At 61.2% G+C, this 14,933-nt stretch overlaps 2 protein-coding genes across 2 annotated transcripts; both read left to right on the forward strand.

Moving 5' to 3' along the window:
• The first annotated feature begins 5,131 nt into the window (after window positions 1-5,131).
• LOC137446217 (membrane-spanning 4-domains subfamily A member 15-like) lies at window positions 5,132-10,749 on the forward strand. Its single transcript, XM_068148609.1, has 7 exons — window positions 5,132-5,239; window positions 6,813-7,003; window positions 7,295-7,414; window positions 7,679-7,735; window positions 9,414-9,569; window positions 9,817-9,936; window positions 10,538-10,749. Exons 2-7 carry the CDS (start codon window positions 6,833-6,835, stop codon window positions 10,544-10,546), a joined length of 633 nt encoding a protein of 210 aa, XP_068004710.1. The 5' UTR covers window positions 5,132-5,239; window positions 6,813-6,832; the 3' UTR covers window positions 10,547-10,749.
• Window positions 10,750-11,014: 265 nt separating this feature from the next.
• Window positions 11,015-14,933, forward strand: CCDC86 (coiled-coil domain containing 86). The gene is made up of 4 exons (XM_068148610.1): window positions 11,015-11,202; window positions 11,573-11,702; window positions 12,606-12,680; window positions 14,530-14,933. Exons 1-4 carry the CDS (start codon window positions 11,054-11,056, stop codon window positions 14,647-14,649), a joined length of 474 nt encoding a protein of 157 aa, XP_068004711.1. The 5' UTR covers window positions 11,015-11,053; the 3' UTR covers window positions 14,650-14,933.

Consider the following 14,933-nt stretch of genomic DNA (forward strand, 5'->3'; position numbering starts at 1 on the left):
GCTCTTGGCCTGCTGAAGGGCTGCAAGTGGTGGCTGAGGCTTTCCAGGAAAAAGAGGGAGGCTGGAGGAGGCTGAGCCACGCCTGCTCACCACACTCCTGATCCCTCCTGAGCCCTGCGCTCTGATGAGGCAGAGCCCCTCTCATCACCCTGCTGCTAACAAGTGCCCACCCTGGCCAGCATCCCACTGCAGCCCCAGCTGTGGAACACTTGAGCACCCGTGGAAATGCTGGGATCTCCTCCTGAGGCCCTGCCAGCGGCGGGGTGCCCTGCAGCCCGAGCTGCAGCTCACGTTCCCAGCCCCAAGCCGCCTGCCACGCCGCATTTCCTCCCAAATCCGCCTCTTCCACATTCCTAAAGCATTCCTGACGGCTCCAGCCAGCCAGGGCCAGCTGGGGGATGGCAGGAACCCAAGGCAGGATGTCACCAGCCAGTCTGGAAGCAGATGCCAGGAGCTGAAGCTGGGTTGGTTTGCGTTGGGGTTGTGCTGTTGTTGTTTTCTCCCCCACCCCGTCCCCCTCTGTCTGGCTGAGCAGCTGGAAGGAGGTGGCAAGGCAATTCCAGCCCTTTGCTGGCAGGAGTTCTTGGCTTTGCTTGATGGACTACAACACATTCCTTGGATTTTAATTGGTGCTGGTGTTCCTTGGCCAGCTGGAAGGCTCTGTGCTGACTTTCCTCCCTCTTCCCTCTCACGTTGGGGCTGGCAGCAGGCATCTGCCCCACCAGCAGCACAGAGGGATGGAGGTGGAGAGGGCTCCAGGCTGGTGGCTTCAATCCAACATCCCTTTGGAGGGCAGGGGGTGGGTGAAGGAAACCTTGCAGGGGGCTCAGGGTTGAGGAAAGCTTGCTGGATGCTCAGGGCTTGGGGAAGTTCAGCACCCCAGCAACTCCCTCCCCGCCCCCCCAGCCATCTTCTTCCCACCAGCACAGGACAAGTTTATGAGCCTGGTGGAACCCCAAAGACATTCCTTTCTCCCAAGCCCCCAAAAGCCTGCTTGGATCCAAAGAAAACAGATTCCAAGGCAGAAAAGCTGCTCCCAGAACCTTGCAGCTTCCTGGGAAGGGACTCTGTAGCCCCAGACAAAAACCCACCCAGAGGCAGCAGCTTGGCTTTGCCTCCAAATGCTTTGGGTCTCTCAGGGCTGGTGGGATCCAGAGAGCCACATTTGCTAGGACAAGGCCTTGGGGGTGGGAGTTTGCCAAAGGAAGGGGAAAAAACCACCCCAAAGCAGCTGGTTTTTGTCTGTGCCATGTTCCCAGGTGGATCATAGAGTTGTTAGGGTTGGAAGGGAGCTCAAGGCTCAGCCAGCTCCAGCCCCCATGCCATGGGCAGGGACACCTCACACCACAGCAGGTTGCTCACAGCCACATCCAGCCTGGCTGCAAACACCTCCAGGCAGGAGGCTTCCACCACCTCCCTGGGCAACCTGTGCCAGGCTCTCACCACCCTCCTGGGGAACAACTTCTTCCTAACATGGGGAGGACACAGCTGCCTGGGCTCCCTCTTCCCAGCCAGCAGACAAAGAGCCTGGGAGATGGCTGGCAGGCTGGACCCAAAATGGGATGCTCCCTCCCAATGTTCCCCTCCTCTGTGGCACCACCTTTGCTCCCAGGCTGGGGGTCATCACTCCAGGGAGCTGCTGCCCAGTCCATTGCTTTCCAGCTTGGGGTACAGAGAAAGCTTTGATGAAAGTCCCTGGGGAGAAAACCCAACAACATCTGGAGGTAGGTGGCCAGAGAGCTTCTCTCCAGCCCCTGTGCAAGCTCAGAAGCCAAGGACATGCTGCTGGTGCCTCCTTGCTCCCAGGAGACACCAAGGCATGGCCACTTGCCATCACCTACAGCTTTGGTACTACCAGTGAGTGGTTTGGCCCAGGGCTGGAGAGCTGCTGGGGAGCTGAGCCCTCGCTGGGGAGCTGAGCCCTTGCTGGAGAGCTTCAGCCCTTGCTGGGGAGCTGAGCCCTTGCTGCAGAGCTCAGCCCTTGCTGGAGAGCTTCAGCCCTTGCTGGAGAGCTTCAGCCCTTGCTGGGGAGCTGAGCCCTTGCTGGAGAGCTTCAGCCCTTGCTGGAGAGCTTCAGCCCTTGCTGGGGAGCTTCAGCCCTTGCTGGAGAGCTTCAGCCCTTGCTGGGGAGCTGAGCCCTTGCTGGACAGCTCAGCCCTCGCTGGGGAGCTCAGCCCTTGCTGGGGAGCTTCAGCCCTTGCTGGAGAGCTTCAGCCCTTGCTGGGGAGCTGAGCCCTTGCTGGAGAGCTTCAGCCCTTGCTGGAGAGCTTCAGCCCTTGCTGGGGAGCTTCAGCCCTTGCTGGAGAGCTTCAGCCCTTGCTGGGGAGCTTCAGCCCTTGCTGGAGAGCTTCAGCCCTCGCTGGAGAGCTTCAGCCCTTGCTGGGGTGCTCAGACTTTGCTGGGGAGCTTCAGCCCTTGCTGCAGAGCTCAGCCCTTGCTGGAGAGCTTTAGCCCTTGCTGGGGGGCTCAGCCCTTGCTGGGGAGCTCATCCCAGCACTGGAAGCCTCTGCTGAGCTCCGGATAGCTCCCAAACCAAGAGTCTCAGCTCCCCCTAAGGTCTAAAGGAAGGAAAAAGCTCTTCCCAGAGTTGCTCCACCTGCTCCTGAAGGCTCCAGCTGGAGGCTGCGGGGGGTCCTGGCCCTTCCTGCTTTGGGCAGGGCGGTTGGGTTCCCTGAGGCTGGCGATGGCCGTGACCACCGAGGTGTTGTGAGGCCAGCCCTGGGCACCCACAGCCACGCCCAGAGATGCCAAAACCTCGGCCTTAAGTATTCCTCTTCCACCAAGAACCAGCTCAGAGAAAGCCTCAGAGAGAGTTCAGGCATTCAAGGTAGGAAAGAGCCCACGGGGTCTGTGTGTGTGGTGTCCCCCAGAGCCGTGGCCATCGGTCCTGCACCGCCTTGCCCACCCCTCAAACCACCTCCTGTGTCCAGTTTCATGGCTGAAGGTTGAGTCCAACCTCATCCCATTTGTCCCTCACCCCTTCCTCCCTCATCCCCTCCTCCCTCACCCCCTTTCTCCCTCACCCCCTTTCTCCCTCACCCCCTTTCTCCTTCATCCCCTTTCTCCCTCACCCCTTCCTCCCTCATCCCCTTTCTCCCTCACCCCTTTCTCCCTCCCCCCTTTCTCCCTCACCCCCTTTCTCCCTCACCCCCTTTCTCCCTCACCCCTTCCTCCCTCATCCCCTTCCTCCCTCACCCCTTTCTCCCTCACCCCTTTCTCCCTCATCCCATTTTCCCTTCATCCCTTTCTTTCTCACCCACTTCTCCCTCACCCACTTCTCCCTCACCCACTTCTCCCTCACCCCATCTCTCCCTCACCCCATCTCTCCCTCACCCCTTTCTCCCTCACCCCTTTCTCCCTCACCCCTTTCTCCCTCACCCCTTTCTCCCTCACCCCTTTCTCCCTCACCCCTTTCTCCCTCATCCCCTTTCTCCCTCATCCCCTTTCTCCCTCATCCCCTTTCTCCCTCACCCTTCTCCCTCACCCCTTTCTCCCTCACCCATTTTTCCCCCACCCCCTTTGTCCCTCAGCCCCTTCTCCACCACATCACCCCTCTGGGAGCTTTATTCCCTTCTGCAGCAGAGAATCTGGGAGCAAGCTCAGGGAAAGGGGAGGATGGGAGCAGATGGAACACCAGCACCCAGCATCCCACCCCCACCCAGCCTCCAAGGCAGCTGGGAGCTCCTTCCAGGCCAGTTAAAGGGGGACCCCAGCCCTCTTGGTGAGCACTTGGGGATGGTGGCCATGAAGGAAAAAGCTGTCTTCTGGTCGACCTGGAGGGGAGTGGAAGGAGGAAGGGGCCTCCAAGAATGGCCCTTGAGAGGCCCTGGCCATGTGTGGTGGCTCTGTTCCCAGGCTGAGCTCTCATTTCCTATCGGAAACAACCACATCTCCCTTTGGATCTCCCCAGGCTCAGGCTGGAGCCGTTCCTCACCACCTCCCTGTCCCCCCCCCCCAGGGACAGACCCCCGGGCTTGAGGTGCTTGTGAAGGAAGGGAGAAGTCCAAAGGAAACAAAAAGGCAATTAAGGAGCTTCCTCAGGACCTTTCTGGGCTAGGAGGGGTTGTAAAGTTCATGCCACGTCCTGTTCCCTGCCTTCTGCTCTCCTGGAAGGGAAACCACTGCCTCGAGGTGGTCCCAGCGCCTCTGAGGAGCTCATTAGGACCATGCCAGAGCTGCTCTGTGGCTCACTGCTGCCTGAACACAACGTCCACAGCCAGGGATGGAGAGCAATCACCCAGAAGCCAGTAAGGGAGGTGTCCTCCTCGGGGTCTCCCAAGGGGTAAGCATCCAACTCCTCCCCTGCAACACACACCTTGGACTGGGGGCCCACCTCGGGGGGTCCAAGCCCCCCTCCCCACCTTACCATAGAATCAATAAGGTTGGAAAAGACCTCAGAGATCAGCAAGTCCAACCTGCCACCCAGCACCTCCTGACTGCTGCACCATGGCTCCAAGGGCCACAGCCAAGCCTGAACACCTCCAGGGATGGGGACTCCACCACCTCCCTGGGCAGCACATCCCCATGGCCAATCTCTCTGGCTGGGAAGAGCTTTCTCCTCACCTCTAGCCTAAACTTCCCCCTGGCACAGCTTGAGACTGTGTCCTCTTGTGCCTGGGAGAAGAGACCAACCCCCACCTGGCTACAGCCTCCCTTCAGGGAGTTGGAGAGAGCAAGAAGGTCTCCCCTGAGCCTCCTCTCCTCCAGGCTAAGCAACCCCAGCTCCCTCAGCCTCTCCTCACAGGGCTGTGCTCCAGACCCCTCCCCAGCTTTGTTGCCCTTTTTTACCTTCCAGCAGCTCAACATCTTTCCTAAACTCAGGAGCCCAGAACTGGACACAGGACTCAAGGTGTGGCCTGAGCAGTGCTGAGCACAGGAGCAGAATGACCTCCCTGCTCCTGCTGGCCACACTGTTCCTGATCCAAGGCAGGATGCCATCAGCAACCTGGGCACACTGCTGGCTCCTGTGCAGCTGCTGTCCACCAGCACCCCCAGGTGCCTTCCTCAGCCTCCAGCCCTGCTGGCTTGCACTGGTGTCCCTCTGTTGGCAAAGCCACCACGTTGAGCAAGAGGGGCCTGACCAAATTTCCATGAACAAACTTCCTCCAGGGAGCAAAGGGCAGCAGGATCCTGGCCCTGGCCTCAGCCCCACCTCCCAGGGAGCACCGGGCAGCAAAGGGACCTCTAACGGGAAGAGGAGGAGGAGGAGGAGGAGGGGGGCAAGCCCAGGCTGAAGGAGGTATCTAAGCAGGGGCTGTGGGGTACAGGATGGGCTGAGGGGTGCAGGATGGGCTGAAGGGTTGCAGGATGGGCAGAGGGGTACAGGATGGGGTGCAAGATGGGCAGAGGGGTGCAGGATGGGCTGTGGGGTACAGGATGGGCTGTGGGGTGCAGGATGGGGTGCAGGATGGGCAGAGGGGTACAGGATGGTCTGAGGGGTGCAGGATGGGCTGTGGGGTGCAGGATGGGGTGCAGGATGGGCAGAGGGGTACAGGAGGGGCTGAGGGGTGCAGGATGGGCTGTGGGGTACAGGATGGGCTGTGGGGTGCAGGATGAGCTGAGGGGTACAGGATGGGCTGTGGGGTACAAGATGGGCTGTGGGGTGCAGGATGGGCAGAGGGGTACAGGATGGGCTGAAGGGTGCAGGATGGGGTGCAGGATGGGCAGAGGGGTACAGGATGGTCTGAGGGGTGCAGGATGGGCTGTGGGGTGCAGGATGGGCAGAGGGGTACAGGATGGGCTGTGGGGTGCAGGATGGGCTGTGGGGTACAGGATGGGCTGTGGTGTGCAGGATGGGCTGTGGGGTGCAGGATGGGCTGAGGGGTGCAGGATGGGCTGAGGGGTATAGGATGGGCTGTGGGGTGCAGGATGGGCTGAGGGGTGCAGGATGGGCTGTGGGGTGCAGGATGGGCTGAGGGGTGCAGGATGGGCTGTGGGGTACAGGATGGGCTGTGGGGTGCAGGATGGGCTGTGTGGTACAGGATGGGCTGTGGGGTAGGGGTGCAGGATGGGCTGTGGGGTGCAGGATGGGCTGTGGGGTGCAGGATGAGCTGTGGGGTGCAGGATGGGCTGTGGGGTGCAGGGTGGGCTGTGGGGTACAGGATGGGCTGTGGGGTAGGGGTGCAGGATGGGCTGTGGGGTACAGGATGGGCTGTGGGGTAGGGGTGCAGGATGGGCTGTGGGGTACAGGATGGGCTGTGGGGTAGGGGTACAGGATGGGCTGTGGGACAGCTTCAGAGGAGACTCTTTGGTGCTCCTTGTGTCACCATTCACGTAGACATGTCCCAGGTGCTGGCCCCCAGCAGGGTGGGAGCTGGTCAGGGTCCCTCACTCCCAGAAGGATATTGAGGAGCTGGAGCAGGGCCAGAGAAGGGCAATGAGGCTGGGGAAGGGTCTGGAGAAGAGGGCTGGGGAGGAGCAGCTGAGGGAGCTGGGGGTGTTGAGCCTGGAGCAGAGGAGGCTGAGGGGGAGAGCTTCTGGCTCTCTGCAGCTCCCTGCAAGGAGGCTGCAGCCAGGTGGGGGTTGGGCTCTTGTGCCAAGCAACAAGTGCCAGGACAAGAGGGAATGGCCTCAGGCTGCCCCAGGGCAGGTTTAGGTTGGCCATGAGGAACAATTTGTTCCCTAGAGAGTTGTCCAAGCCTGTCCCAGGCTGCCCAGGGCAGTGGTGGAGTCCCCATCCCTGGAGGGGTTCCTGAGCTGTGGAGCTGTGGTGCTGAGGGCTGTGGCTTGGTGGTGCCCTGGCAGTGCTGGGGGAAGGGCTGGGCTCCAGGATCCCGAAGGTCTCTGCCAGCCAAAGCGTTCTGTGTTTCCAGGCTCCCCAGCCCCGCAGGCGATGGCAGCCACCACGGTGACCGACGCAGGAGGTGTGAGGATCATCACAGAGCTCATCCCAGCCACAGACCCCCGGGCAGCCCAGCTGGCTGCTGGCTCCAGGCCACCCCCACCCACTGTGTCCTCCTTCCAAGTCAGAGGCTTCAGAAGGGCTCAGCCCAGGATACTGGGGGTGAGAGACGGCGCCCGGGGTGCAAAGCAGGGCTCCCCGGGGACCATCCTGTCCCCTGCCTGGGGACATCCAGGGCCAGGCCACGCAGTGGTGCTGAGTGCCAGCGCACCAGGCTGTCCCCAGGACCCCTCCTGGCACTGCAGGGGGCAGGCAGGGCACGGTGTGCCACCGGGGCTGGGGTGGGTGAGGGCTAACAGCGCTGGTGACCTCCACCCTTCGCTGGTGCTGGCAGCACCTTGGGCTGAGAGGGAGGAGTGCCCAGGGGCATCCCTCTCCCCTCTCCTTCCCCAGACCATCCACATCTTCACTGGGCTCCTCCACATCTGCTTTGGGATCATCCTGACAGCTTCAGAGCATGAGGCCCCTTCGCTCCCCGTGGCCAGTGGGGTCCTCTTCTGGCTCGGGGGCTTGGTAAGCAGGGACACTCCTGAGCCTCCCCTCCTCCCCATGCCACCCGGGGTGGGGGGGTGGGGGGGTCGGGAACCGCATCTCCTCCTCCCCAGGACCTCCTTGTACACCCACAACTTCTGGCTGTCCCCTCTGGGGCTGGAGAGGGGCTGGGTCCAGCCCCAAAGCCCCCTGCCCAGCCAGGGGGGCGCTGGGAGGTGCAGGATGGGGGTCAGAGATCCATGCCTGGCTGCTGACCACCTCCTCCTCCTCTGTTTCCTGGAGCAGCTCCTGCTCTCTGGCTCTCTGCTGGTGGAGAGTGACAAAAGGGAGAACATCTTGCTGGTAAGTGGGTGCCCTGAGGCCAGCCTGGGAGGGCCAAGCCACCCCACTCCTTGCTTCTGTGACTCCTGCCCCTTCCCTTGGCTCTGAGACCCCCTCCCTGCAGCCTGGACTCCCCCCCCCAGGGTCTGCAGAGAAGCTCTTCTCACCCTCAGAGATGCCCAGCAGGCACAGGGTGGGCACATCCCCACCCTCCAGGGCCTCCATGGGATGCTGGGAGCCTGGCAGAGTCACTCTCAGGGACAAAGGATGTCAGAGAGGCTGCTTCCTCCAGGAGCAGATTTGACCTGGATTGAATAATGCAGCTTGGAGTCATCCTCAGGCAAACAGCAGAACCTCCTCTGGGGGGGCTGGGGCTGCTCAGGCTGGAGAGAAGGCTCCAAGGAGACCTTCCTGTAGCCTTCCAGGATCTGCAGGGGGCTCCAGGAAAGCTGGGGAGGGACTTTGGAGGGTGTCAGGGAGGGATAGGACTGGGGGGGATGGAGCAAAACTAGAAGTGGGGAGATTGAGATTGGATGTCAGGAAGAAGTTGTTGGCCAGGAGGGTGGTGAGAGCCTGGCACAGGCTGCCCAGGGAGGTGGTGGAAGCCTCCTGCCTGGAGGTGTTTGCAGCCAGGCTGGAGGTGGCTGTGAGCAACCTGCTGTGGTGTGAGGTGTCCCTGCCCATGGCAGGGGATTGGAGCTAGCTGAGCCTTGAGCTCCCTTCCAGCCCTGACCCTTCCATGGCTCTCCACATCCACCCTGGGCTCCCAGGTCTCTTCCAGGTGGAGCAGCCACAAGTTTGCTCACAGCATCATGCCTGGATGCCCACCAGCACCATGTTGCCCTCACTCTGTCACCCCATTTGCTGCTCAACCTCATGCTGAGCCCCTCTTAGGTTTCCTCCAGCATGAAAGGGAAGCTGTGCCCTGAAGCTGGCTCTGAGCACCCTGCTGTGGTGTGAGGTGTCCCTCATGCCACATGCCCATGGCAGGGGGGTTGGAGCTGGCTGAGCCTTGAGGCCCCTTCCAACCCTGACCATGCTGTGATGCTGTGATTCTATGTTCTGGGGGGGGGAGAGGGTGAGCAGAATCCAGCCAGCTTGTGGAGCTCAGGTTTGGAAGGCCAGGCTGGAGGTGGCTGTGAGCAACCTGCTGTGCTGTGAGGTGTCCCTAGGTCTCTTCCAACCTGGTCTATTCCTATTCCTATTCCTATTCCTATTCCTATTCCTATTCCTATTCCTATTCCTATTCTATTCCTATTCCTGTTCTATTCTTATTCCTATTCTATTCCTATTCTATTCTATTCTTATCCTATTCTATCCTATTCCTATTCCATTCCTATTCCTATTCCTATTCCTATTTTATGTCTATTCTATTCTATTCTATTCTATTCTATTCTATTCTATTCTATTCTATTCTATTCTATTCTATTCTTATTCCTATTCTATTTCCATTCCATTCCATTCCATTCCATCTCTACCCTACCCCAAGGCAGGGGGGGTTGGAACTGGCTGAGCCTTGAGGTCCCTTCCAGCCCCTGACCATTCTCTGATTCCAAGCCCCAGGCAGCCTTCTCCCCCAGCTCCCTGGCAACCCATAGAGGTCTTGTGGGAGGGGTGGGCACCCTGCTCTCACCCCCCACCCCAGCTCCTGGCAGGAGGGCCAAAGCTGCTGCTGGCTGACTGGAGCTGACCCACACAGGTGAAGGCCTGCTGCGTGGTCAACGTGGGGGTGGTGCTGAGCACGCTGCTGGCCACCCTGCTCCACACCACAGCCATCACCCAGGACACCCCTGGCTGCCAGGCCACCCTGCCACACAGCCTGAAACCTCTCTGGTGCTTCAACCCCAAGAACAAGGTAGAACCTCCTGGCCCTGCTCCGGGGGGGGGGTTGGGGTCTGAGCCTCCCAGCGCCGGCTGGGATCAAGCAAGCACGTGGGAGGGGAGGGGAGGGGATGGGATGGGATGGGATGGGATGGGATGGGATGGGATGGGATGGGATGGGATGGGATGGGATGGGATGGGATGGGATGGGATGGGGGTGGGGGCTGCTGCCAGCAAGCAGGAGCCTTCTGCTCTCCTCCTCCTCCTCTTCCTCCTCGTAGAAGCTGAGCCATGGGCTGGATTCCATCTTGGTCATCTTCAACCTCCTGGAGTTCTGTGTGGCAGTGGCTGCTGTGGCCTTTGGCTACCATGGCCTCAAGCAGCAGGACTACTCCCGCATGGTGAGAGGGGCTGGGGGGGTCAGGGACCCCTGAGAGGGGGGGCTTAGGGAACTTTGAGAGGGGATGGGGCTCAGGGACACTTGAGAGGGGGGCTCAGGGACCTTTGAGAGGGGCTGGGGCTCAGGGACCCCTGAGAAGGGGGTCAGGGAACTATGAGAGGGTCTGGGGGCTCTGGGGGGGCTCAGAGAACATTGAGAGGGGCTGGGGCTCTGGAGGCGGGGGAGGAAGCTCAGGGACCTTTGAGAGGGAGGCTCAGGGACCTCTGAGATGGGCTGGGGCTCTGGAGGGGCTCAGAGAAGTCTGAGAAGGGCTGGGGCTTGGGGGGGGGGGGGTGTCAGGGACCCTTGAGAGGGGGTCTCAGATAATTTTGAGAGGGGCTGGGGGCTCTGGGGGGGGGGGGGCTCAGAGACATTTGAGAGAGGGGCTCAGGGAACATTGAGAGGGGCTGGGGCTCTGGAGGGGGGACTCAGGGAACTTTGGCAGGACCGGGACAGCGCTACCCCTGCTCTTCCCTCCTCCAAGGGGCTGCCCCAGGCTGGTGGCACTCAGCAATTCCTCTGCACGACCCCCAACTTCCCCCTTTTTATTTTTCTCCTCGCAGGCACTGTAGCCACGGCTAAGCCCACAGCTGTCTGCTGAGGAGCACCACGAGCCTCAGCCCTACCGCAACCAAGCCGCTGGAGCCCCTGGCAGCCCTCCCCGGAGCCCGGCTCTGGAGCTGGCCGCGGCCGGAGGCACCTCCCTGCCCCTGGCCCCGGGACGGTGGCTGTTCCCCTCGGTGGTTTGGGACCCCAATAAAGGCCTCTCGCCCAAGCCTAGGCCACGGATGTCTCCAGAACTCGCTCAGGAATCGGGGGAGCCCTCACCGGGCAGGATTAGGGGGGCCTGGTGGTGGACGGCCCCCGGCACACGCCGCCCCCATGCCCGGCCCTGCCCGGCACAAAGATGGCGGCCTCCACCCAGCGCCATAGCGCAGGCGGGCGGTGTTGCCCAATACCAAGATGGCGCCAGAGGCCTCGCGGTGGCCGCATGTCGGCTTGCGCGCAACAGCGGTGCGCTGCGCCGCGGTTCTGACGTCATCACCGTGCGCCGCAAAGGGGAAGGCGCCGCGTGGAGGATGGAGGAGCCCCAGGGGGCGGCCCCGGTGTCGGCCCCGGCCCGGCGGCCTCGGAAAGCCGCCAAGAAGCGCAAGGAGGCTGCGGCAGTGGTCATCCCGCGGGGCAGGCCCAAGTCGGGGCGGGTGTGGAAGGACCCCGACAAGAAGAGGTGGGTGCGGGGAGGGACTGGCAGGCTGCTGTTGGGGTCTTTGGGGCCGAGGAGAGTGTTTTTGGGGTCTACAGTTGGAGGTAGGGCTGCTGGGAGGTTCTCGAGGTCGGAGGGAAGCTCTGGGGGTTGCTTTTTGGGGAGATGTCGTGGGGGCTGGGCTATGTTTGGGTTCAGGCTTGGCGGGAGGCTCTGCAAGTGCTCTGGGTGGAGAGTCCCTACAGGGCTTTTGGCCCACAGACACCCCATAGGAGCCCCCTTTATCTGACCCCAACCCCATAGAGGATGACCACAGCTGTGGAGGGTTTCTGTGAGCCACGGGGAGCTGAGCTCTGCCTTCTCCAGCTGCCACACGACCCCTCTGCCTGCCCAGGTTCTCACACATGATCCAGGACAAAGCCCTTCGAAGCTCCTGGGCACGGAAGATGAAGGAGAGGCAGGAGAAGAAGCTTGTCCAGGACCTGGCACGGCAGCTGCAGGAGGGGAAGCAGCGAGAACGAGAGGTAACAACCTCTGGGCAGCCTGCTCCAGGCCTCCAGCACCCTCACACCAAACAACTTGCTCCTGCCTGCCACTTTGTGCCCTCTGCCCCTTGGCCTGGCCCTGGGCACCACTCAGCAGAGTCTGGCCCCAGCCTCTTGCCCCCCACAGCTCCTTTAGCTCTTGCTGGGCATTGCTTAGCTGCCCTCTGGGGCTGCTCTTCTGCAGGCTCCACAGCCCCAGGGCTCTCAGCCTTTGCTCCTCACAGAGCTGCTCCAGGCCCCTCAGCACCTTCAGAGCCTCCCCTGGACTCTCTTCAGCAGTTCCCAGGCTCTCTTGAGCTGGGGAGCCCAGAACTGGAGCCAGGACTCCAGATGTAGCCTGGCTGGGGCAGAGTAGAGAGGGAGGAGAACCTCCCTTGCCCTGCTGGGCTCTTCTTCATGCCCCCAGGAGACCATTGGCTTCCTTGGCCACCAGGGCACATTGCTGGCTTGTGGGCAACTTGTCCCCCAGCACTGCCAGGTCCTCCTTGGAGCTGCTTCCCAGCAGCCCTCCCCTGTACTGCTGCAGGAGGTTGTTCCTCCCCAGGTGCAGGACCCTCCATTGCCCTGGTTGGACTCCATGAGGTTCCTCAGCCACCTCTTCATCCTGGCCAGGTCTCACTGAGTGGCAGCTCCTGTCCTGGTGCCCAGTGCAGGCTGTGACAGTCACAAGCTGCACATCACCCACGCAGGATGAGGTCCCAGGCTGGCTTCCAGCCTCCAGCTGAGCTTTGTGCCACACATTCCACGCTCAGGTGGACAGCACTTGGGCTGCCACGGCCCCTGCAGCTCCTTGAGTGGTGCTGGTGGGTCCATAGTGGTTGGGGTTGAGGCTCAGAGGGAGTGGAGGAACCCACAGGCAATGTTTTGCTGCTGCCCCCTCAGGAGAAGAAACGGCGAAGGGAGGAGAACCTCAAGCGGCGCCTGGAGAACGAGAGGAAGGCAGAGATTGTCCAAGTGGTGAGTTGTGGCCCCCAGAGCATGGAGAGCTGGGCCTCCACTTTGCTTCAGTTCCTCTCCTCACCTCCAGTTCCCCTCCTTGGCTCCTCCTGTGAGCAGCACCGGGAGGCCTGGGGCATTCCAGCCAGCCCCCAGCCACGCCGGGAGGGTTTTCTTCTCTGATGTCCTCCAGAGTGGGGTTGAGGGGAAGGGCAGAGCTTCCCTTTCATGCTGGAGGAAACCAAAGAGGGGCTCAGCATGGGGATGAGCAGCAAATGGGGTGGCAGAGTGAGGGCAACATGCTGCTGGTGGGCATCCAGGCATGATGCTGTGAGCAAACTCGTGGCTGTTCCACCTGGAAGAGACCTGGGAGCTCAGGGTGGATGTGGAGAGCCATGGAATAGTCAGGGTGGGAAGGGAGCTCAAGGTTCAGCCAGCTCCAACCCCCTGCCATGGGCAGGGACACCTCACACCACAGCAGGTTGCTCACAGCCACCTCCAGCCTGGCTGCAAACACCTCCAGGCAGGAGGCTTCCACCACCTCCCTGGGCAGCCTGTGCCAGGCTCTCACCACCCTCCTGGGGAACAACTTCTTCCTCACAGCCAATCTCAATCTCCCCACTTCTAGTTTTGCTCCATCCCCTCCAGTCCTATCCCTCCCTGACAGCCTCAAAAGTCCCTCCCCAGATCCTGGAAGGCCACAATGAGGTCTCCTGGGAGCCTTCTCTTCTCCAGACAGCCCCAACTCCCTCAGTCTGTCCTCACAGCAGAGCAGTTCCAGCCCTCTGCTCATCCTCATGGCCCTTCTCTGGACACCTTCCAGCACCTCCAGATCCTTCTTGGCACAGAGGCTTCAGAACTGGATGCAGTGCTCCAGGGGTAGTCTTACCAGAGCAGAGCAGAGGGGGAGAATCCCCTCCCTGGCCCTGCTGGCTGTGCTTCTCTTGCTGCAGCCCAGGAGGTGATTTGCTCTCTGGGCTGCAAGTGCACATGGAAGACTTGCCCAGCCCCAGCATGGTGGTGAGGATGGATTCATTCCTGGTCTTCTCCCAACACAAGGGCTGGGAGAACCTGGGAGGTGTTTCCCAAGGAGGAGCTCTGGGTTCATCTGGATGGTTTCATAGCCAGGCTCTGGAGTCATGGCCAGCAGGAGCAGGGAGCTCATTGTGTCCTGTGCTCAGCTCTGCTCAGGCCACACCTTGAGTCCTGTGTCCAGTTCTGGGCTCCTCAGTGCAGGAAAGATGTTGAGCTGCTGGAAGGTGTCCAGAGAAGGGCAAGAAAGCTGGGGAGGGGTCTGGAGCACAGCCCTGTGAGAAGAGGCTGAGGGAGCTGGGGTTGCTTAGCCTGGAGAAGAGGAGGCTCAGGGGAGACCTTCTTGCTCTCTCCAACTCCCTGAAGGGAGGTTGTAGCCAGGTGGGGGTTGGTCTCTTCTCCCAGGCACCCAGCACCAGAACAAGAGGACACAGTCTCAAGCTGTGCCAGGGGAGGTTTAGGCTGGAGGTGAGGAAGAAGTTCTTCATAGAAAGAGAGATTGGCCATGGGAATGTGCTGCCCAGGGAGGTGGTGGAGTCACCACCACTGGAGGTGTTTAGGAAGAGACTGGATGGGGTGCTTGGTGCCATGGTTGAGTTGATGAGGTGGTGGTAGGTGATAGGTTGGACTCAGTGATCTCAAAGGTCCTGCTCTAGCTCTTGCTCTGCTCTGACTCTTGCTCTGGCTCTTGCTCTAGCTCTAGCTCTGCTCTGGCTCTGCTCTGGCTCTGCTCTAGCTCTGCTCTGCCATCCCCCAGCTCCATGCCCAGGGCTGGGAAGCTGACAGCCCCACTGTGCCCATGTCTCTTCCCTCCAAATGCACTTTTTCTCCCCCCCAGATCCGGAACCCGCTGAAGCTGAAGAGGGCCAAGAAGAAGCAGCTGCGGCGGGTGGAGAAGAGGGACACCCTGGCCCTGCTGCAGAAGGGCCCTGCCAGGCCCCAGCCCCCCCCAGAATGAGAGGGGAAACGAGGACACTCTGCTGCCCAAGCCCTGCAGATGGGCTTTCCCTGCCTCCTGCCCCTCCTCAGGGATGATTCCTCAGCTTGGAGGGGCCCTTGGTGTTGGACACAGCAGGACAGAGCTGCTGGAGGGGGGGCTGGGTTGTGCTGCTCCAGGACATGCAGGAAGCAGCTCCTGAATCCTTCTCTTTGCCTTTGTGGAGCTGCTGGAGCTGGGGAATTGGCTTTCACCTGCCCCAAATCTGCCTTTTCTGTGTAAAAATGAAGAGGAACTGACCCACA

This window comes from Melanerpes formicivorus, unplaced genomic scaffold (genome assembly GCF_026170545.1).
Source record: "Melanerpes formicivorus ecotype bairdi unplaced genomic scaffold, bMelFor1.0.p_v2 SCAF_16, whole genome shotgun sequence".
Lineage (NCBI taxonomy): Eukaryota > Metazoa > Chordata > Aves > Piciformes > Picidae > Melanerpes > Melanerpes formicivorus.